The sequence below is a fragment of the Pelophylax lessonae genome (genome assembly GCF_965119305.1).
Source record: "Pelophylax lessonae genome assembly, chromosome: 1".
Taxonomy (NCBI): Eukaryota; Metazoa; Chordata; class Amphibia; order Anura; family Ranidae; genus Pelophylax; species Pelophylax lessonae.
This window is the reverse complement of record NC_138768.1, coordinates 522,040,936-522,063,120: the sequence shown is the minus strand read 5'-3', so window position 1 is coordinate 522,063,120 and position 22,185 is coordinate 522,040,936. Positions and strand designations below refer to the sequence as shown.

General features: G+C 47.0%; 1 protein-coding gene across 2 annotated transcripts in view; it reads left to right on the top strand.

The window, feature by feature from the left end:
* CCNI (cyclin I) overlaps positions 1-17,405 on the top strand; it is an 86,856-nt gene extending 69,451 nt beyond the window's left edge. Inside the window, exons 6-7 of one of the 2 annotated variants that reach the window (XM_082261663.1) lie at positions 6,202-6,432; positions 15,771-17,405. In XM_082261663.1, coding sequence (XP_082117789.1) covers positions 6,202-6,432; positions 15,771-16,226 — 687 coding nt within the window. In that variant the 3' untranslated portion in view covers positions 16,227-17,405. The remainder of the gene's footprint in view (positions 1-6,201; positions 6,433-15,770) is intronic. The other variant, XM_082261664.1, reaches the window with a different exon arrangement.
* The last annotated feature ends 4,780 nt before the right edge of the window (positions 17,406-22,185 follow it).

Genomic DNA, 22,185 nt, shown 5'->3' with positions numbered 1-22,185 from the left:
CTCCCGCAGGCCGAGGACACCTCACCCAGGCCGAGGCATTCCCGTAGGCCGCACAGGCCGAATGCACTCATCCCGCAGGCCGCTGCTAGCTTGCAAACCGCCGCTATCCTATACAGACCGCCGCCATTTTTTCTTGCAGATCGCACGAGGCCGCCATATTTGCGTAGCCTCGTGTCTCCAGCATGGGGGCGGCCATGTTTGAGGTGACCAAACACCTCGTGGAGTAATTGGGAGGCACCGGAAGGCGTGTAAAGGGGCGGAGCCGCCTCCTTGGCCCAGGGAAAGCAAGCCAAAGACTTCCTGTCTGTAACAGACAGTGCTGGAAGCAAGTTGATAAGAAACTTCTGTGCATCAGGTGAGCCTTGGGGTCTCTCTCTCTCTCTCTCTCTCTCTCTCTTTCTGAGGGGTCCAAGCAGGTAGACTGAGGAGCGCTATTGCGCTGGGGGACGAAGTTAAAATAAAAAAAAAAAAATGTTTTTTTCTTGCAATTAATTTTTTTGTGTTTGCTGGCAAGTGTCTTGTTACATGAACCCTGCCACACATGTATCCCCACCTGATCCCCTCAGGATGGTCGCAGGACCCTCCAGTACCCCACTTGTGATGATGCATTATCAGCAGTTTTGGAGTCTTTGGTATCCCGGGTGGAGGTAGCCTGTCAGGGACGGGGGTCAAGAAGAGCGACCCCCGCCTACCCCTATGTCATCTGATACCTCAGATACGGATTCTGAGCTGGTCATTGCAGTCCCTTTTCTGGGGTTGTTGTCTCAGGTACGGTCTCTTTAGACAGTGAGGAGGACGCTTCTGCCTCCGCCATAGCACAAGAAGCGTTGGTGGAAGCACTAGTTGTGTCTGTCCGGGAAACCTTAAATCTTGAGGTTACACCGGCAGAGGTAGCGGAGACTCGTATTCCTTTTTTGGTACTAGCAAGCCTACCAAAATGATGAAGGGTTTCCCTTGCTCAAATGGGGTCGTCCGTAAACGAGCCCCTGCTATTTCCAAACGCATTGCTAGGCGCTATCATTTTGAGGAATCCCTCATTACAAAGATGGACAGTACCACCAATAGTGGACTCACCGATTTCCAGACTAAATAAAGCCACTGTTATCCCGTTGGATTGACAGAATGGGCCCCACCCATCTCTAGGGTGGGGGGACGTCTTCACCGGTTTCCGGATCCAGGGCTTTCCAGAATCCCGGATAAAGGGGTTCACAAGGTCATATGGTCGGGATAATCACTTCCACCGGTGCGATTCTTCCCTTCCAATATTCGACATCCCCGGGTCGCTTAAAAAGCTTTGCTGGGGACAGCTTGATGCAACAAGCAGTGGTAGTTCCCATTCCTTGGAGGATTTCTAGTCGAACCTGTTCACAGTGCCCAGGAAAAAGGGCTAGGTGCGTCCAATTCTGGTCTTGGAAGAGATGGAGTCCATCCATACAGTGGTGGCCTCCCTGCATCAGGGGGATTTCCTGGCGTCCATAGACATTTAGGATGCCTATCTTCATATCCCCATCTTCGCAGGACATCAGCGTTTTCGTTGCTTTTCCCAAAGATCATCCCTGGTTCCCACCAGGAGACTGAACTATCTGGGCCTAATTTTGGATACATCCTTGGCAAGAGTGTTTCTCCATGCGGAGAAACTCCAGAAGATTCAGTCAATGATTCGGATGTTGCTGTCCGTCAACTGGCTGGGATTGATGGTCGCCTCTTTAGAGGCAGTACCGTTTGCCCAGTCTCATACCCAAATTCTCCAAAGAGGAGATTCTTCTCATATGGAATCGTAATCCCGATTCCCTGGACAATCGGATCCGATTGAGCGAGCGGACCAGGGAGGCTCTGGTCTGGTGGCTTCGGTCTCCGATGCTCAGCCAGGGGAATTCATTTCTTCTGATAAATTCCAGGTTACCGATAAATGTGTTGGAACTGAGAGCGATCAGACTTTGTCTGATTTACTGGACCGAGCAGCTCCAGGGCAGCCCGGTTCGGATCCAATCGGACTATGCCTCGGTCATGACTTATGTCGATCACCAAGGGGCACCAAGAGTGCCCTGGCGGCCATAGAAGTGGCCAACATTCCTATTGGGGGAACAGTTGTTCCAGTTCTCTCCGCGATATTTATCACGGGGGTGGACAGGCAGATTATTTCAGCCGTCAAATTCTGGATCAAGAGGAATAGTCTCTTCATCCAGAGGTATTTCACCAGCTGTCCCTTCATTGGGGCACCCCGGAGATGGATCTGTTGGCAGGTTGGCTCAACAGGGCTCGCGCCCGCGATCCTCTAGCGGACGCAGCAGACGCTCTGAGCGCCCCGTAGGGAAAGTATCAGCTACTGTATGTTTTCCCCCTTCTCAAGTTACTGCTGAGATTTCTCCGCAGGATAGAGGTGGAGGGAACTCCAGTTATCCCGGTAATTCCGGGCTAGCCTCGTCAAGCCGGGTACGCCGACTTGGGCAAGACTAGTCGCGGACACTCCTTGGAGACTTCTTCTCAGGGAGGATCTGCGGTCTCAAGGACCGATCTTCCATCGTGCTTTACAGTCGCTGGCTTTAACGGCCTGGCCATTGAGACCCAGGTACTGAAGGACAAGGAATTGTCAGCTTCAGTTATTCCTACTCTAATTAAAGCAAGAAAAGCGACTTCCAGCAAAGTCTATTATCGCACATGGAAGGCTTATATTGCGTGGTGTGAATCGTAGGAGATTTCCCCCACGTACCTATTCGGTGACCCGAATCTTGTTTTTTTTCTGCAAAAGGGGGTTGAGCAGAAACTATCCTTGAGCACTATCAAGGGTCAGGTTTCAGCGTTAGCAATCTTCTTCCAGAAGCCTCTGGCTACTCATTCCTTGGTGCGGAATTTCATCCAGGAGGTGCAGCACTTGGCTTCGCCAGTGCGCGCGCCCTTACCACCCTGGGATCTTAATTTGGTGTTGTCGGTTCTTCAGAAACCTCCCTTTGAAAATATCAGGGAGATCCCCTTGCTTACATTATCCCAGAAGGTGGCCTTCTTGGTGGCTATCACTTCTGCACGCAGGGTGTCCGAACTGGCTGCATTATTGTGTCATTCCCCATATCTGGGGATTCATAGGGATAAGGTAGTTCTTCATCTGAAGTCATCTTTTTTTCCTAAGGTGGTTTTCAGACTTTCATCTGAATGAAGATATTGTGCTACCTTCCTTGTGTCCTAAGCCCAGTCATCCTCGGGAATGTGCGTTGCATTCCTTGGATGTGGTGCGGGCAATCAGGGTATACCTGAAGACTACGGAATCGTTCCGTAAGACAGATTCACTTTTTGTGATCACGGATGGCCCCAGAAAGGGGTTGCCTGCATCTGCCGCGACTATCTCCAGATGGATTAGACAGGTACAGGCTTATTCTATTAAGGGTCGGAATCCTCCGTTCCCTGTTAAGGCGCACTCCACTCGAGCGCTCAGTACTTCCTGGGCCTACCGCCATCAGGCGTCAGTGGTCCAGGTGTGCAAGGCGGCTACCTGGTAGTCGGTGCATACCTTTACAAAATTTTATAAAGTTGATGTGATGGCATCGGTGGATGCCTCATTTGGCCGCAAGGTTTTGCAGACCGCAATTTGAGGAGACAGGTGGTCTACCTCGAGGGTTTTTTTCCGTTGGAATTTCTGTTGAGTCTCATCTTTTGATTGATGAGCCTTTTAAGCTTCTAGTTGGCACCGGTTGGGCCTTCTAGATTGGATTTTGATTTCCATTTTCCCACCCCTCATTTGTGGCACTGCTTTGGGACGTCCCGAGTTGATATTAATCAAGGAGGACTACGTCTGTCAATGAGCGACAGAGAAAAATGGATTTTTGTAAAATCTTACCGTAAAATCCTTTTCGCTTAAGCTCATTGACAGACGTAGTACCCGCCCCTCTGTTTTTGAGTTGGGTTGGGTTAAATTCTCTAAACACTGCTTTGTGACATAACTGATTTGCTGTAGCAGGAAGTGAGAGGATATACCCTCTGGGACTGCCCCTAAGGTGTGGCCAGAACGTTTTCTTTCCTGTCTAGTCCTACTCCTGTAGAGGGCAGTATAACCCGAGTTGATATTAATCAAGGAGGACTACGTCTGTCAATGAGCTTAAGAGAAAAGGATTTTACGTTAAGATTATACAAAAATCCATTTTTTTTTTTTTTTAACTGAAAAAGTTTATTGTACAAATCGGCATAACAAAAAGTAGCATTCACAGACATAAAGAAAATGCACGACAACATTCAATCATCATGTAGAATACATTTCCAATGATAGTACGAGTAAGAGAATCCCAACCAACACAATAGTCTGCTTAGGGGAATTACCCTAAGCCACCTCATACCCAAATTAACACAGTCCCAGAGCCCTTAATACGATACCAACTACGCCATACACAACTTCGCCAGGCCCTACCACCCACCCTCCTCCCCACCAACTAATGAGGACAATGTTTCAATACCCCGACTAAGCAGTAGACAGAGGAAGAGACCTCAGCTAACCGTCCGCGTCAATCCACCTGGACCAAATTTTGTCAAATTTCCTCGGACATTGGCAGCTCTCATAAGTAATTCTGTACAGAGGCAGAGCCAACTCAACCGAGCACCGCCAGGAGCTGTGGGTAGGAGGATCTCTGGACTTCCACTTCAGCTGAATTTCCCGTCTAGCATAAAACAGGGTGTAGATCAGGCATAGCTTGAGACATCTATCCCCCTCAGTATCTTCAAAATTACTCAGTAACAGAATCAGAGGGTCTAGGGGGATCATCACATCCCACAGCCCACCAAGGTTGGATGTTACTGCCTCCCAAAAGAAGCGCAGCATGGTGCAAGACCAGACCATGTGCCAAAGGGAGCCCTCTAGACCACACCTGGTGCAATTGGGATTCAGCTGGGGATATATGCTGGATAACCTACGTGGAGTATAGTATGCCCTATGGAGGAACTTAAGTTGTATAAATCTATCCCTGGCTATCAAAGAGGGGATTAAAGCAGTTACACAGTCCTCCCACCCCTCCTCAGTGAGTTCAGGAATGTCCGCCCTCCACTTGTCAAAGGACCTAGTCAGTTTGGTGTCATAAACTACAGTCAGGTACAGATAAATAGTGGACAGTGGCTTATTCAATATCCCAGAAATAAGAAGTCGATCCACCGAATCAGATTCCAGGATCACAGGTTCCGGGAACTGGGCCCCAATAGCGTGCCTCAGCTGCCAGAACCTGAACTCTTATGATCTCGGAAGCTGATATAGTCATCTAAGGTTCCATAAGGGCATAAGCTTCCCCCTCCTTCAGTACATGCCACAGAGTAGTGATCCCCTTCCTGGCCCACACCGAGGGATCCGGGATCGAGTTCAAATGGGGAAGCAAGGGATTATTCCATAAGGGAGTATGTGAAGAGAGATGGAGAGGCTTCCTATAAACTGCTCTAGCACCCTGCCAGACCCGTATAGTCGTCCTGATAGGGGTAGTCCCCTCCGGATGCGCCTTAGGTCCCCGAAACACTAGATTGCTTAGTGCAGTGTAGGATCCCAGGATCGCCGCCTCCAAAGTGACAGCAGGGTTCTGCTTGGGCTGGGAGAACCACCACCGCACAGTAACCAAGACCGCAGCCCAATAATAGATCAGGAAGTTTGGCAGTGCCAAGCCACCCCCAGACAGGGGAAGATACAGTATACACCTTGCCACCTGAGGGGGCTTTCCAGACCATACAAAATGTATCACCAGCCCCTCCAGTCGTGCAAAAAAGGATTTGGGAATGCAGACATGTTCCTGAAAAATTGTAAAAATTTAGGGAAATAGACCATTTTCAACAATTTTTCTCTCTGCCCACAGGAGTCAGCGGGAGCATGCGCCATGCCACACATCTGTTACAGTTAATCTTTTTAGAGCAGCCACATGCTAAGTAGAAAAGCCTGTCCCCTACCAGCATTCAGTTATGAAGTACCCTTGCTCTCTGAATGTTTCTACACACTACCTGTTTAGTCAGCGTCAGAGTTTTTCAAACAGTGAGGAGTATGAGCTGTGCTGACTTAGCAGGTGGTTTGTGAGACCCAGGTATCCTTTGGTATCCTTTGTAACCATAGAAGGTCTTCCACTGAATTTATGTTGTATAATACAATATACTTAAATGATATGTCTACAATAGAGCATCCAAGCATTATCATAATGGCTCTAGTAAGAGTGTACAATGATCTAGGCCTCAAGTTTTTCTTCTTTTATGCAGTTCCATGCCATGGCACTGACCAACACCCCTCAGATGTTAGACAGGATGCCAGAGATGAATCCATCGCAGCACTTGGCTCTGCTCACCCGCCAGCTTCTTCAGTGCGTTGCTTCTCACCAGCTCCTGCAATTCAAGGGCTCCATGTTGGCATTGGCTGTCCTCAGCCTAGATATGGAAAAACTACTTCCTGATTGGCTGGGGCTTACCATCAAACTGCTTCAGACTGCACAGGTATGTTCTGTATTCTGAGCTTTGAAGGGAATTTCTACTTTCATTCAATTTGAGTTTGATTTTTATTGAAGGAAATTTCCACTGTCATTCAATTACATTTTTTTTTCTTTTTTATCTTATAAGTAACAGTGGTCCCATTTTCCCTAGCTACTTGTAGTATGTTATTAAAACCTTTTTCCAGCAAACTGACACATCAATCATTGCCACTTAGGGCCCCCTGCAAACAGGGTTTTTTTTTCTCTTCTGAATATCTTTTTACTCCTGGCAGGAAAAAGCAGTTTGAAAAACGCGTACCTAAAGTCACATATTGCACACTCCTAGATGTCTCTAGCATTGAGCGTTAATGGATTCCATTGGCTAGAATTATAATTTATTCTTGCTATTGGAATGCATTAGCCTGTAATTTCTCCTCTTCTTATACACCTGTAAACACCTATGTGTGCATGGACACATAAGCATGGAAGATGGGCATGGAACGCCTGTAAAAGTGGTGTTTTTTTTTTTTTTTTTTTAAGCCTTGTGTGCACAAGCCCTAATACTTTAGAGAAGTAGTTGTCAAAAATGGCATTGGCTGATTGACGGGACACATGGAAGAATTTTTATTTATTGGTAGTGGAAAGCCTCATTAAACGTTCATCACAGTATAGTACTAAGAAGAATGTACATCTTGTTGGCTTTTAGGAGGTTAGTGGCATATTTGGGCAATGTTGACCATCTTTAAAATCCTGTCAAATAGCAAGGTCCCTTTTTAAATACCTTCCTGTAAAGTTCCTGGGCATGCGCGCTATGTAGCTCTTGATTGGATTACTACATCCACAGGCCCATTGCATTGTAGGATGTTTAGGGACATCCCAGTGCCCTTTTTGGTGTCTTCAACCACCTTTTGTTTTTAGGTTGTGTTTAATAAAGTGGAAGGTTTTTTTTCTTTTTACCTTAATGCTCTCTATTCATTAAGGTTAAAAAAACTTCTGTCTGCCTCTGAGTCGGACATATATCCAGCGCTGTGCTCAAGGGCAGTGGCTCTCTCCACTCTCTCCCTCTTAACTGGCCATTGGCTCTTGCTGCTCTCAATCAAATCCTGTGACGAGGGGGTGGGGCCGTGCCACACTGCCTGTGTCTATAGATGTAGGTAGCGCAGCTTGGGATCGAGCCTGCAGGTGTGCCACAATAAGAGGCGGCTTCATATGGTGGCACGCCAAGAATATCCAAGAAGAGGAGGATCGGTGCCGCTCTGTGCAAAACCATTGCACGGAGCAGGTAAGTATGCCATGTTTGTCCTTTTAAAAAAAAAAACAAATATGGCTTTACAATCCCTTTATTTGACTGTACTTGGCAATAGGTTTAATAAAACTGTATCTAATTATAATGATTTTTCCCCAAAACGTGTTTCAGGACAGCACCTTGAGAGATGGCTCCTCCCACTTGTCAACAGGAGACACCAATTCTACCAAACTCTAAAAGGAGGCTTCTCCCCACAGCTCATCAGTTTTTGTGTTTCCTCTGGCCGAGGAACACATAGTGGGGAGTCAGGGACTCTTAAGGTGCTGTCCTGAGAGACCAGGCTCCCTGCTCCACCATACCCTTTCTTCTTTTTGGAGAGTCCATTCTCTCATCCGCACGAATGGTCGTGTTGTATGGGCTCCCTCTTCCCCCTTCGGTGCTCGTGGAGAGCCAGTACTGCATGTGAAGCACAGCTCCTTGGTTGTAGCAGACACAGGCCATGGATCCCTTTTTTTTCTTTTTCCTGCCGGCTCATTTGAAATGCCGCTGTCATCTTGCGGATGCGAGAAGTGACTCGCCCGGCCTGTAGTGAGGTACCCGGAGAGGGGCGGTGCTTGTGGAGCAGGCACACTGCGTCCCTTCTGCCGGTAGTACAGGGGGAGAGGGTAGGAACAGAGCTAGTGCTAACACCACTATGGACGTGGTCTCCGCAGTAGTTGGGACAGGCACCAGCAAGGCCCAGGTAAGGGGGTGATTGTGCACTTGCACTTTTTTACTGTGGGGTCTCTCTCCTTCTCTCCTTTTCCCCCCCTGGTGGCTGGGGGCCTGTCTGGGCACATGGGAGTTTTTTCGTATGCTTCCTGTGCACCTGGTGACCCTGAGGTGTAATAGGTTGATTCATTAAGATGGTTTGTCTGTGTTTTTTTTTCTTTGCGTCATGGCAGGCTAAGCGCTCTAACTTGACGGTTATGTCTGAAATGCGTTGACTCCCTGGTTAAAGAGGAAGCGTCTATGGCATGCAGCGATTTACTACCATACAGTCCTTTCGTTCCTCACTCACAGATCCATCCTTGAGTCAGCCATCTACCTCACAATCCTCTAAGGGCCCACAGTTAATCCCTATGGTAGGAGTGGAGATGGGTCCTCCTACCCAAGAGGGACTTTCCCCCTCTCATTCCAAAGAAGATTCGGAGGAAGAAGAGGAAGGGGTAGAAAAAAATACCCTCAAAATACAAGTTGTCTTTAGAACAAGTGGATGGTTTGTTAAAGGCAGTTTATATTACTTTAGGCTTAGGAGAAGAGAAAAAGGAATTATCTCTGCATGATAGGATGTATGTAGGTCTAGGTGAGCCTAAAGGTTGTACTTTTCCGGTGCATTCAACCATCTCTGAGGCCATTAAAATAGAACGGCCTCTGACAGTCGCCGCCCACTCATACAGTCTTCACTTATGGGTATTGACCTCTTATCCATGGGAGCAAGCTAGGCATCAGATTTGTTATAACACAAAACACTTTGCATAGACACACCTATAGGGGACTGTCCCTCTGGTCCAATACCCCCCTGCTAGCAGCATTCCCAAATCAGTTTGTCTTTTGCCTAGTCAGGAGTAGGCCGGCTTCCCTTAGCTGGGGCTACAGTCTCAGCCTTTTCTTCGGTTTTTCTAAATTTTTATTTCTGCTAAGTGTTTTTTTCTTTACACTGATAGCTTTTTATTTGATCCTGCGTTTAGTTAGTCAGACTTCGGAAGACTACAGCGTTTGCGGAGCTGGGAATCGGACTGGTTGTACTAGAGCCTTACGGAATCCCAGCCCGCCATTGAGCGTTTAGCAGGCTATGCGTACGCCCTGGCCTCGCAAACGACCTGTCCCTGTCCTCAGGGACAAAGCCAGCGAAGTGGCTACTTCGCTAGGATGTCTCAGCTGCGGTACGCCGCGTGTTGCTAGCATCCTGTATGGCTGACGGCACCCCCGTGCTTACGCTGGATCGGTGAGTACCATGCTACCCCCTCTGTCTATGGCATTGTATGTCGGGGGGGTGTGTGTGGGGCCTCTGTCATGGGGATGGCAGCCTGTTTGGAGTCTGTGATATCCCCCTCATGTCTGTCCGTGTGGTCCCCGTGTGTCCCTCCCGGGCCCTGCGGGGGCGCTATTGTGGTCATGCCGTGCTGTGCGGGGTTCTCTGAGTCCCTGGCAGTGCTTGTGCTACGTTTGGGGGTTCAGACATGGTTGTGGGGGCCGCTGTGGTGTAAAAATCGCGGGGCCGCCATTTGGGGTGTGGGCAGGCTGTTCGGCTTCATGTGAGGGCATCAGCAGCCATTTTCTCTGTAGTGTTCTGTAGTGTTCTGGCGCCCTTCCGGGCGCCATCTTTAGTGTGATCAATGTATTCTAACATGTGCTCGGCGGCCATTTTCCCAGAGCCTCCCCATAGCAATACATTGGCAACCATTTTTCCTTGGCTCAAGTCCTATTTTGGCCTCTAGCGGCGTGACATAATTTCCTTTCTCCAGGCAGTCGGATCAAGCTACAAGCGTGGTATTGTACAGCTACACTTCTGGGGGGATTTTTCTGCTATTTTCATGGGATAATACCTTTGCTGGCAGTTATATTCTTCAATATTTGGTAACTCAGGCTAGTCCTCATTGCGGTGCATTGCTGTGGGATCTGCCGCTATCGCGAATTTAAAGGGCCAGTGCCATAAAATTTTTATGGAGTCCCAGGACAGCAAATTCCCCCCAGCTCTGGTGGAGGGTTCAGGTACGCCTGAATCCTCTGCGATGGGCTCCCTTACTGCTGCACTTGCGACTTTAGCGTCTAAAGTGGATCTGTTGATGTCTGAGCGGGCTTCTAAGAAAAGGCCCAGACTTTCTCATTCTTCTGATTCAGAGCTAGATATGGTTGCCATGGACAGTGTACCTCTACGACTCCCCCCCCCCCCCCCCCCTTGGACGGCCAGAGAACGCGCTGCTATGTCTGCGCTTATTAGTTCTGTTAAGGATACCCTACATTTAGAGGATGAGCCCCACCCGCCGGGTAAGCGGTCTTCCTTTTGGGACCCGCAGGACCCAGAAAGCGGCACAGGTGTTTCCCTGTCCCGCTGAGTTTCACAAAATGGTGAACGAACAATGGCACAATTTGAAGCGCAATTTTGTGGTACCAAAGCGGTTTCAGTACCGTTATCCCTTTGTATCTCCATCGGATTCGCGCTGGACCGTGGCCCCTAAGGTGGATCACACGGTGTCCAGGTTGAACAAGGCCACTCTAATGCCCGCGGAGGATTCTCTGGTGTTTAGGGACCCGACGGATAGATGGGTGGAATCTCTTACTCGCCACTCCTATATGGTGGCGGGTTCTTTGATGAAACCTGTTTTTCGCCTCTGTAATGGTCTCTCAGGCTGTGGTGGAGTGGACCAAGGTGCTCAGACGCACCCTTGTGGCTGATTCCGCCCCTCCTGCTACTTTGGAGATGGTGGACCAAATTATTCAGGCTGTTTTATACCTGTGTGACGCGGCCTTGGATGAGGCCCCTTTAGTCTCATGACTATCTGCTGTCGCAGTGATAATCCGTCCTATGGTGTGGCTGAAGAGCTGGTCAGCCGACCAGACTTCCAGGAAGACGGTGTCTGACATCCCTTATGCAGAGAATCGCCTTTTTGGGGACTCCCTGGACGAGTTGGTTAAGGGGGTCACTGGGGGCAAAAGCACTCTGCTCTGCTGCCCCAAGCACCCAAGGGTAAGTTTTTCCGCGGTAAGTGGGGCCCTTCCTTTAAACCGAATCAGGGGTCCTTTCGTGCCTTCAAGGCACAAGACCAGGGCAAATCTTTCAAGGCCGCTGGTGGCCAGAAGAAGCCTTGGACGGGCAAGTCAAAAGCTGCCCACGCTGGCACGGCGGCCCAGTCCGCCTCGGCCTGAAGGGGCGCCCTCACCCGTTTCAGGGGTGGGGGGGACGTCTGCGCGGCTGTCCCAGATTCCGGACAGGTGGGTTCAGGAACTCATTCGGTCAGTGTACAAGATTGAATTCCGATAACGTCCAGCAGACAGGTTCTTTCCCTCAAATCTTCATTTGACCCCAGATCGTTTTCAAGATCTTCAACGGGCGGTTCAGGATCTCATCGCCCAGGGGCACATCGGGACAGATTTAGGGGGTTTTACTCGAATCTGTTCACAGTGCCCAGAAAGGAGGGCAAGGTGCGTCCAATTCTGGAGTTGAAATTTCTGAACCGCTTTGTGCGGGTTCAAAAATTCCGTATGAAATCCCTTTGTTCGTTGGTGGCCTCCCTGAGCCCGGGAGATTTCCTGGCTTCAATCGACCTCAAGGATGCGTATCTACACATTCCCATATTCGAGGGTCATCAGAGGTACCTCCGCAATCGCGGAGGAGCACTATCAGTTTGTGGCGTTACCTTTCGGTCTCACTTAGGCTCCAATGGTGTTTACCAAGGTGTTGGCTCCTGTTCTGGCCCTGTTGCGGGCGCAGGGGATTGCGATCCTGGGATATCTGGACGATCTCCTGTTAAAATCGAGTTCCAGTCCAATTCTGTTGCGCGACCTGTCAACCACAGTTCAGACGCTCCAGGAGTTCGGGTGGACCATCAACTTTCAGAAGTCGACATTGTCCCCTTCTGTTCGTCTCCCTTACTTGGGGATGGTTCTGAACTCCGCCCATGCAAAAGTTTTCCTGCCGGAGGAAAAACTCTGGACTCTGCAGAACGAGGTCAGGTCCCTCAGGGACAACGACTCCTCATCGCTCAGGACCTGCATGCGGTACCTGGGTTTGATGGTGTCGGCATTCGAGGTGATACCATTTGCACAGTTCCACACACAATCTCTTCAAGCGGAGATCCTGGCGAGGTGGGACAGGCATCCTCATTCCTTGGAAAGGAGGATATCTTTGAGTCACCAAGTCAGAGCGGATCTTCTGTGGTGGCTCCAGTCTCCGGCTCTGACGGAGGGGAAATCCTTCCGGCTGTTGTTGTGGACAGTGATCACCACGGACGCCAGGCTGTCGGGCTGGGGTGGCATTCTGGGCTCTCTGTCTGCCCAGGGCACTTGGTTGGAGGAGGAATCCTCCCTACCGATAAATGTCTTGGAACTGCGAGCGATCAGACTATGTTTGCTCCGTTGGTCGGATCATCTTCGGGCCCAGGAAGTGACCAAAATTCTGTCTTGGGCCGAGACACAGGTCCCGGCGATTTCAGCAGTTCACATTCCAGGTGTGGAGAATTGGCAGGCCGATTATCTGAGCCGCCAGAACCTGGACCAGGGGGAATGGTCCTTACACCCGGAGGTGTTTTCAGATGCTGTGTGAGCATTGGGGATCCCCGGACGTGGATCTGTTCGCGTCGCGCCTAAACAAGATGGGAAGGTTCGTGGCAAGAACACGCGATCCTCTGGCAGACGCCTCGGATGCGCTGGTGGTGCCTTGGAATCGGTATCGCCTGATTTATGCCTTCCCCCCAATTCAGCTGTTGTCCAGGTTCCTTCGAAGGTTGGTCTCGGAACCGAAGTTGGTGATTCTGGTGGCCCCAGACTGGCCGCACCGGTCTTGGTACGCGGACATCATGCAACTGGTCGTCAAGCCTCCCTGGCGGCTCCCGTTACGAGACGATCTGTTGTCTCAGGGGCCGATCTTTCATCCTGCTTTACAGTGGCTGGCTTTAACGGCGTGGCTGTTGAAAGCCAGGTCCTGAGAGATCGGGGTCTCTCGTCGGCGGTCATTCCTACCTTACCCAAGGCTAGGAAGGCCTCGTCCGGTAAGATTTATTACCGTACTTGGAAGGCTTATTTCGCTTGGTGTGATTAGCAGGGTTTCCATCCACGCTCCTTTTTCGGTGGCGAGGGTGTTAGCCTTCCTGCAATCTGGTGTGGACCAGCGTCTTGCGCTGACCACCATTAAGGGTCAGTTGTCTGCGCTGGCAATTCTTTTCCAGCGCCCTTTGGCATCAAATTCCTTGATCCACACCTTTATTCAAGGGGTGCGTCATCTGGCTCCCCCTAGGAGAGCACCTTTACCTCCTTGGGACCTGAATTTGGTCCTGTCCGTTTTGCAACGTCCTCCATTGAGAATATCAGGGAGATTCCTCTGCCTGCGCTGTCACAAGTCGCTTTTCTGGTGGCGATCACATCTGCTCGCAGAGTGTCATAGTTGGCGGCCCTGTCTTGCCGCTCCCCTTGTGGAAAACAAATAGTGCAGCGCTAACATGAGAAATAGACGTGAAAGTAGAATTGAAAAAAAACATATGATCATGAATAAATCACAGAAATTATATATCACAAATCTGATAAATCACAAATCGCAAATAATTGGTGCAACTCTAAATGAATAGAAAGTGGCCAAAGGTGCATATATTGACAATGTTCAACGTGCACATAGAGTGGAAAGTCCCAAAATAAAACTTCCAGAGTGGATATGCAGTTCCCAGAGTGGATAATAGATGGAGAGGAGGCTGAGATCCCAAGAAGATGTTACAGCTGGAATACACCCGTGACAAATGTGTAATTTAGGCTGCTTACCAGAAAAATATGACCCCCAAATCAATGGTCAGGCCACACACGCTGGGATGTATTATCTGTAAACTCCTTCCTACTATATAGGGGAATCTATCTCCTCCAGATCAAGTTAGCACCGATCCAGGCACATATATATCATATATATGGGAAAGAGACAAGGAGACCCATAGCGTAATCCAGTAAAATATATTCAGTAAAATTTATTCAAGGTTGCACTTAAATAATGTAGATAAAAGAATCGCATCATTGGAACACATGAAATCCGCGGCGTCCCGCGCGTAGTATGCAAGCCAGGCGTCTAGGGGGCGTGGTGGTTGAGTGTCGGGTACCGCCCGACCGGTTTCGTCATACGTGACGTCGTCCAGGGCGTGGTGCCGCTCCCCTTACCTGGTTGTTCATAGGGATAAGGTGATCTTGCGACCTCACCAATCTTTCCTTCCAAAGGTGGTTATTCGATTTTCATCTTAACGAGGAGATTGTCTTGCTTTCGCTGTGTGCGAATCCTAAACATCCTAAGGAGTTTGCCTTGCATTCCTTGGATGTAGTCTGGGCGATCAGGGTGTACCTGTCGTCTACTGAATCCTTCAGAAAGTCTGATTCTCTTTTTGTCCTTCCTGAGGGACCTCGGAAGGGTATGGCTGCGTCTGCGGCAACCATTTCTAAATGGATCAAACAGACAATAGTTCAGGCCTATTCAATTAGGGAACGGGTGCCGCCCTTCCCTGTCAAGGCGCACTCTACCAGAGCGGTGAGTGTGTCCTAGGCTTTCCGCCATCAAGCATCGGTGGCCCAGGTGTGCAAAGCAGCGACTTGGTCGCCTGTGCACACCTTTTCCAAATTTTACAAACTTGATGTTTTGGCATCGGCAGATGCCTCCTTTGGCCACAAAGTTCTGTGTGCGGCAGTGCTTTGAGGGTGACATGGCGTTTAGCTTGTCCCCGCCTGTTAGGGTTGTTCCCCCTTTGTTGATTTGCTTTCCTGGGTTTGTTCGCTCCTGTTGAGCTTTTATATTACCCAGCGTTTTACCTTTCTGGTTCAGATAAGGTTCTTTTCTCTGACCTGGGTGCTGCATTGCCTTTGTGACAGTTGCGCTTCCCACCCCTCATGTCTACACTGCTTTGGGACATCCCATAAGTGAAGACTGTATGAGTGGGCGGCGACTGTCAGAGGACGTAAGAGAAAATAGAATTTTTGTAAGAACTTACTGTAAAATTCTTTTCTCTGAGTCCTCTGACAGTCGCCGCCCCCACCCCTCTTTTTTGGGGTTCTTGGACTATCTACTGCTTGCTACCAAACTGATTTGGGAATGCTGCTAGCAGGGGGGTATTGGACCAGAGGGACAGCCCCCTATAGGTGTGTCTATGCAAAGTGTTTTGTGTTATAACAAATCTTATGCCTAGCTTGCTCCTGTGGATAAGAGGTCAATACCCATAAGTGAAGACTGTATGAGTGGGCGGCGACTGTCAGGACTCAGAAAATAATTTTACAGTAAGTTATTACAAAAATTCTATTTTTCCCCAAAGTGGCAGTATTATAGTTCTTGCTGTATACCATGGTGTCTCAGCCATTGGAGATCTGTTTGTTTTTACTAGTTCTCTGATCTCTTACAGATGGATAGCTCCCAGCTGTTTCGCTGTCGGGAAGAGGCAGCACGGCACCTTTCTCCTCTGCAGGCTTCCTTGCCTCCCAACGCTGTATATGTCTACAGCCCCTTCAAGCGGATGCTGGTAACCTGCAACAGAGGAGAGTACCAATTCCGTCCCTCCCCTGTCCCAGGGCCAGCAGTCCACAAACAGGGTAAAAGCACACCAGGAGCTCTTATGAAGGGAGCAACTTTCTTCTACCAGCGGCTAGCAGCCCCAGCTGCCTGCAAGCAGGCTTCCACCAAGCGTAAAGTGGAGCAGATGGAAGTTGATGATTTCTATGATGGGATCAAGAGGCTGTACAATGAAGATACCACTATGGAGGTTGGGAGTATGGAGATTGCTGCATGCAATAGCAGCCTGTCTAGGCAGGAGGGCAGCATATCCCCATGTCCCCAGTTACAAGCAGTGTCTGTCATGTAGTAATAGAAGCCTTTTTACACCTGTGAGTAAGATTCCTTCTGACACCCCTAAAGGCTGGGAGTTGCATCTTCCAATATGGTGCATTCCTGACCTCCTTAACAGGAATTGTGTTCAAGAACCATACAGAACGATATCCATTGTAGTAAAGGCCATACCATACCAGCTCTGGACAGAGGTCTAAGATTCCTGCCTGTTTTCTCATGCTGCTAATTCTAGTTCCATCGTTGTCATTATAATAGATAAAAAAAAATATATGAAAACAACACATAAAATGAAAACCTATTAAAAAAAAAAAAAATCCAAAACGCCTAAAAACAATAACAAAAAAAAGTAGCAAGATTGTTTAACTTCTCTAGTATTGTCAGTTCCATTGTGTTTTGCTGGCGTATTGTATACTGTGCACCTTGACATTTTGTATTTTTGTGCGAGCATATTTCTATCTGCTGTTCTCAAGTTGCCCTTAAGCATTATCTTTTATGTATGTCCAATATTTTTTTTCTTCCTGTGCTTCTGCTTCCTTGTGAAAACTGACTCTACACTAAAAATATTTTCATTCCTATCCAACCAACAGACAAAATGATAACCGTGAGTCCTATCAAGTTATTTAGTTGTGCTGTAATAGTTGGCGAGCACTCTGCTTACTCAGCATTGTGAGTTTTAATCTGACACCTACTATATAGATTAATCGGAATTCGGTTTAATTAGTTCTAGAACTCTCATCTGTGCTTCTTGATCAATAGCAACTGGCCCTGCAGTGCAGTCATTCTCTGCTTGAAGTGGGTTGATGAGATGTATGTTTTTTGTTTTGTTTTTTTTCTCACTCCTAGGAACACACCTACCAGATGCTGTTTTAATTCTATTTGATTCATTCACTTTTATTTGTTGTTTTAACAGTGCACCATGACTTAACCATGGCCGGTTTTAAAGAATATTAGAATCTTTTTTTATAAACATCAGAATTTTCTTATTATTTCCCCTGGGACAGCATTATCTAGAGTTTATAAATGCTGAAATAGTTTGTCCCAGCATGCATCCTTAACTTTCTATTGTAAAGCTGTACTATTCATAACATCATACTTTGTAAAGATCTCTGATCAGTCTGGGGCAGGCATGGCCTATGGAATCTTTATTCCCATGTAAGTTTTTCCTGGTTGCAATAAAGAATTGCCCTAAATGTAACATCCTTTTTGTTTGGTTTATTTGTGTTTGTTTACATTTACTTTATCCAGGTCTAAGCTTTGGCCTTGAGAAACGGAATAAGGGGTCACATGAGGTGTGACGGTTGCTTCGTAGTCAACTGACTGTGTTCATATTGATAACACATAGGTAAAAAAGTGAGGTCTGGCACCTGAAGAAGGAGCAACTGTCAGACCACGGGTGACCTTTTAGCTCAAAGGGTAGGTTCACAGTAAAACTGGACAGATGAAAGCACATATTTTTCATACGTTCACAATGCTGATTGAAGACTTGAATAAACAAATTCTATCACAGTTTTAATGTTTCTGTTTAGGAACCACCAATAAGGAAATGTGAGTTGTTGATAGTGTTGCTTTTAAAATAACCTCATTGTCTTGCGTATAAGGGTCAATAAAGAGGAACCTTCTATTTTGTATCTAAAAAAATGGAGGACAGGCAAGATTTTTAATGCAGAAGAAACCTGTTTTGTCTCTTCTGCATTAAAGCTACTTCCTTTCTTACTGCCTTTCCGACCCTGTACAGGTTCTGCAATGGGGAATCTGCCGGAACTCCTACATATGTGGGAGTGACATGATCTGGACCCGGCCAATGACCGTAGCCAGCGATCAAGACCCGGAACCTGGCCGCCCGAAGATGTCAGTGCCCGGTGGGGAGTTCCTGGGGGGGCGGGCCGGCGGCACATCGCTGGAGCCAAGGTGAGTACAGTTCCGCTTTAAGTAAAGTGGATGGAATCTGTATCCTGTACTGACCTAAAAAAAAAAAAAAGAACATCAGGTCCTAAATTTGCTTAAGTGTTCTTATTGTTGGGGTGTACTTGTTTGCACCCCACAATAATTGGGAAAGATATACAGTATCTCACAAAAGTGAATACACCCCCTCACATTTTTGTAAATATTTTATAATATCTTTTCATGTGACATTACTGAAGAAATTACTGCTACAATGTAAAGTAGTGAGTGTACAGCTTGTATAACAGTGTAAATTTGCTGTCCCCTCAAAACAACTCAACACCCAGCCATTAATGTCTAAACCACTGGCAACAAAAGTGAGCACACCCCCCAAGTGACAATGTCCAAATTGGGCCCAATTAGCCATTTTCCCTTCCTGGTGTCATGTGATTTGTTAGTGTTACAAGGTCTCAGGTGTGAATGGGGAGCAGGTGTGTTAAATTTGGTGTTCCGCTCTCACTCTCTTACTGGTCACTGGAAGTTCAACATAACAGATTCAGATCCTGGAGGATCTGAAAAAAAGAATTGTTGCTCTACATCAGTGGCGGCTGGTGCTCAAAATTTTTGGGGGGGGGGGCGCAAAAAGAAAAATGTAATAGGTATTGCTTTGCGGCAAAAAACGCGGTAAAAATTTGCGTGACTTTAAGGTCATGGTACAGGCATGGCACAGATGATGGTATAGCATGGCAGGCACAGATGATGGTATAGGCATGGCACAGGTGATGGTACAGGAGATGGTATAGGCATGGCACAGGTGATGGTATAGGCATGGCACAGGTGATGGTACAGGCATGGCACAGATGATGGTATAGGCATGGCAGGCACAGATGATGGTATAGGCATGGCACAGGTGATGGTATAGGCATGGCACAGGAATGATAAGAATGATTAATAAAGATAAACTAAATAACAAAAAAGGTAGGTGATCCAATAAAATGACAAAGTGACCAAATGAGTCAATATAAGTGACATAAATCTTCATATGGGTTACTGGAATCAACCCCGTGGTGGGTGGTAGATGAGGTGCTCGGTGCCCCTAAGGTAGGTAGCCCACTCACCAGAAATACCCACCCCAAACAGGGGTAAAGAGCGGGTATATAGATAATGGAGGTAATCCCTCTGGTGGATCCTGGTCCTCTCCGGGGGTCCTGGGGTAGGGATATGTCAGGAGTGCCCAGTAGGGCTCCGGAATGGTACAATATCTCAATGCAAAACGAGCGTGTAACAGGTATTGGAACGCAATGCGTTCCACGCAAATGCCGGAACCAGAAGTGATGTGATGACACTGTATGCGTTTCGTCATCCAACGTCTTCAGCAGCGTCGGGTCACCTCCGGTTGTCTCCCACTTGCATCATGCGGTTACCAAGCAACAGAGGACACAAGACCACCAGGGTTGCGGTCGATATATGACTACAATAGTATGGCAGACGTACTTCTCATAGAAAATGGGGAATATTTAGAAAAGTATAAAGGAGGAATATGGGAAATGAAAAGTACAATTATGTGTTGATAGACCAAATATAAATTAGTCCAAATATGACTAATATGAGCAATAAATAATAAAAACAAAAAAATAATAGATTAATGGATAAATAAATATCGGCGCCTGTGTGTATATATCTGTGCTTGGTAAAACCACGTAAGATAAAGCCAGGGAGGATAAATAACATAATATATGTATATTTATTTCAATAGATTAAAAGAAATGTAAACAAATGCAATATAAAAATAATGATAATATAAAAGACCAAGGAAACGTGTATTAATTATAAAACGTGTACATGTGAGGGAGAAATGTTATAGAGAGGAGGACATCTAGTGGATGTGTAAAGGAATAACATGAATATAAACTGGATGGGCATATAATTATATCTAAATAATGGCAAAATTTGATAACATTTTATTAATATGAAATAGGCATAAATAAATTAATAAAAAAAATATATAGTGTGTGTGTGTAAAGATCATGAGGAGATATATTAGATATTGAATATTAAAAAAAAATTAAAAACTTTTTTAAAAAAACTGATATTGGATGAGTAAAAATATATACAAGAAGATATATGATGGACTGACATGTGGAGACTGTAATTAGAATCAGAGTATATGGGAAGTGCATATATTATGTGGGTACTAGGGGGATAGCACAACTGTATGTAATTCAATATATTGGTAGTATAATTTGTTAAAAAATATATGAAAAATATAATAAATTACATTAAATCAGGAGTAAAAAAATGTAGTAAAAACTATAGAATACCAATGTTAAAATAGAGATGATAGAAATACTAATGTTAGAGTGATAAATAGTATGGGGGATAAGGAGTCTAAAAATTAGAAATAAAACACTTAAAGTCAATATCTAAGTTTAACCCTTTTGGCTGGAGTGTGTTGAGCCTATATATCCAAGCTGTTTCATTCCTGGAAATTTTTATCATTTTATTCTCTCCCCTCCAGTGGCCAGAAATGGAGTCTATTCCACAAAGGGTAAGGCCACTGGGGTCCTTATTATGTGCCTCGGCAAAATGTCTAGAAGCCCTTTCTTATACTGTTTGTGCTCTCTTATTCTATCAACTAAGTGACGTGAATGGTCTGACACATAATTAGTTTGTTGATGTGGAATTCCTCCCTATTCCATGTAGATTTAAACTTTAATATCTTTCTTGATTGGTTCCTTATAGTCTTACAAGGTAAGCATCTATTGCATCTGATGAAACCTTTAGTATCAGCAAACATCTTTATAGGTTTGGGGGGATCCACCACATTGTGTACCAATTGATTCCGTAATGAAGGGGCTTTCCTATAGATGAATCTTGGTTTTGATGGTAGTAGTTTGGATAAAGTTTTGTCTGACTTCAATATGGGCCAGTATTTTTTAATGATGTGTTCAGTCTGCTAAACCCAATTAAGCATCTGTGGGGCATCTTCAAACAGAAGGTGGAGGAGCACAAGGTCTCTAACATCCACCAGCTCCGTGATGTCGTCATGGAAGAGGACTCCAGTGGCAACCTGTGAAGCTCTGATGACCTCCATACCCAAAAGGGTTAAGGCAGTGCTGGAAAATAATGGTGGCCACACAAAATATTGACACTTTGGGCCCAATTTGGACATTTTGACTTAGGGGTGTACTCACTAATGTTGCCAGCTGTTTAGACATTAACGGCTGCGTGTTGAGTTATTTTGATGGCACAGCAAATTTACACTGTTATACAAGCTGTACTTTACATTGTAGCAAAGTGTAATTTCTTCAGTGTTGTCACATGAAAAGATATAATAAAATATTTAAAAAAATGCGAGGGGTGTACTCACTTTTGTGACATACTGTAGATACTGACGGTACCTTTTGTGGATGTATGGAAAACAAGAGATTCTTTCTTGTCCATTAGGGACACAAGAATTCAGAGACTGTTGGATTATATTCAGGGCCGACACTACCGCTAGGCGAACAAGGCAGCCGCCTAGGGCGCAACCATACCTCCCGCTCCCAAGCATCCCTGTTTCCCCCAGGATCGTCCCCGGCGAATCAGGGCTGAGTCCCGGAATGCTCGCGGTGGTGCGGGCAGCTTGGTTCCCGCACGCCGCCCGCGAGTTACACACACACACGGCAGCTGGTCTCTCTCCCCAGCTGCCTGTGTCAGTGCAGAGCAGATACGAGCACTGAACCTGCCCCTCCCCCTTCCTGTGTGTTTCCTGTACACAGAGGAGAGAGGCAGGCAGAAGCTCTTCACTCTCTGCAACAGCGCCTCTCTGATCTGAGGTCTGTGATGTTTATAACTAATACTAACTTGCAGGGGGGGTGTATGGTGCTAGGGGGGTGGAGAAGGGGGGGAGTGTATAGAGATGGAGGGGGGTGTATGGAGATGGAGGGGTGGGTGAAGCTGGGGGGGGGGCGGTGTATGGAGATGGAGGGGTGTGTGAAGCTGGGGGGGGGTATGTCATCTTCCTACCACCCCACTCCACCACATGACATCTTCATCCCCATCAGCTTCCCCCCATCCCACCCCTGTCATCTTCACCCCCCCTGTAATCTTCC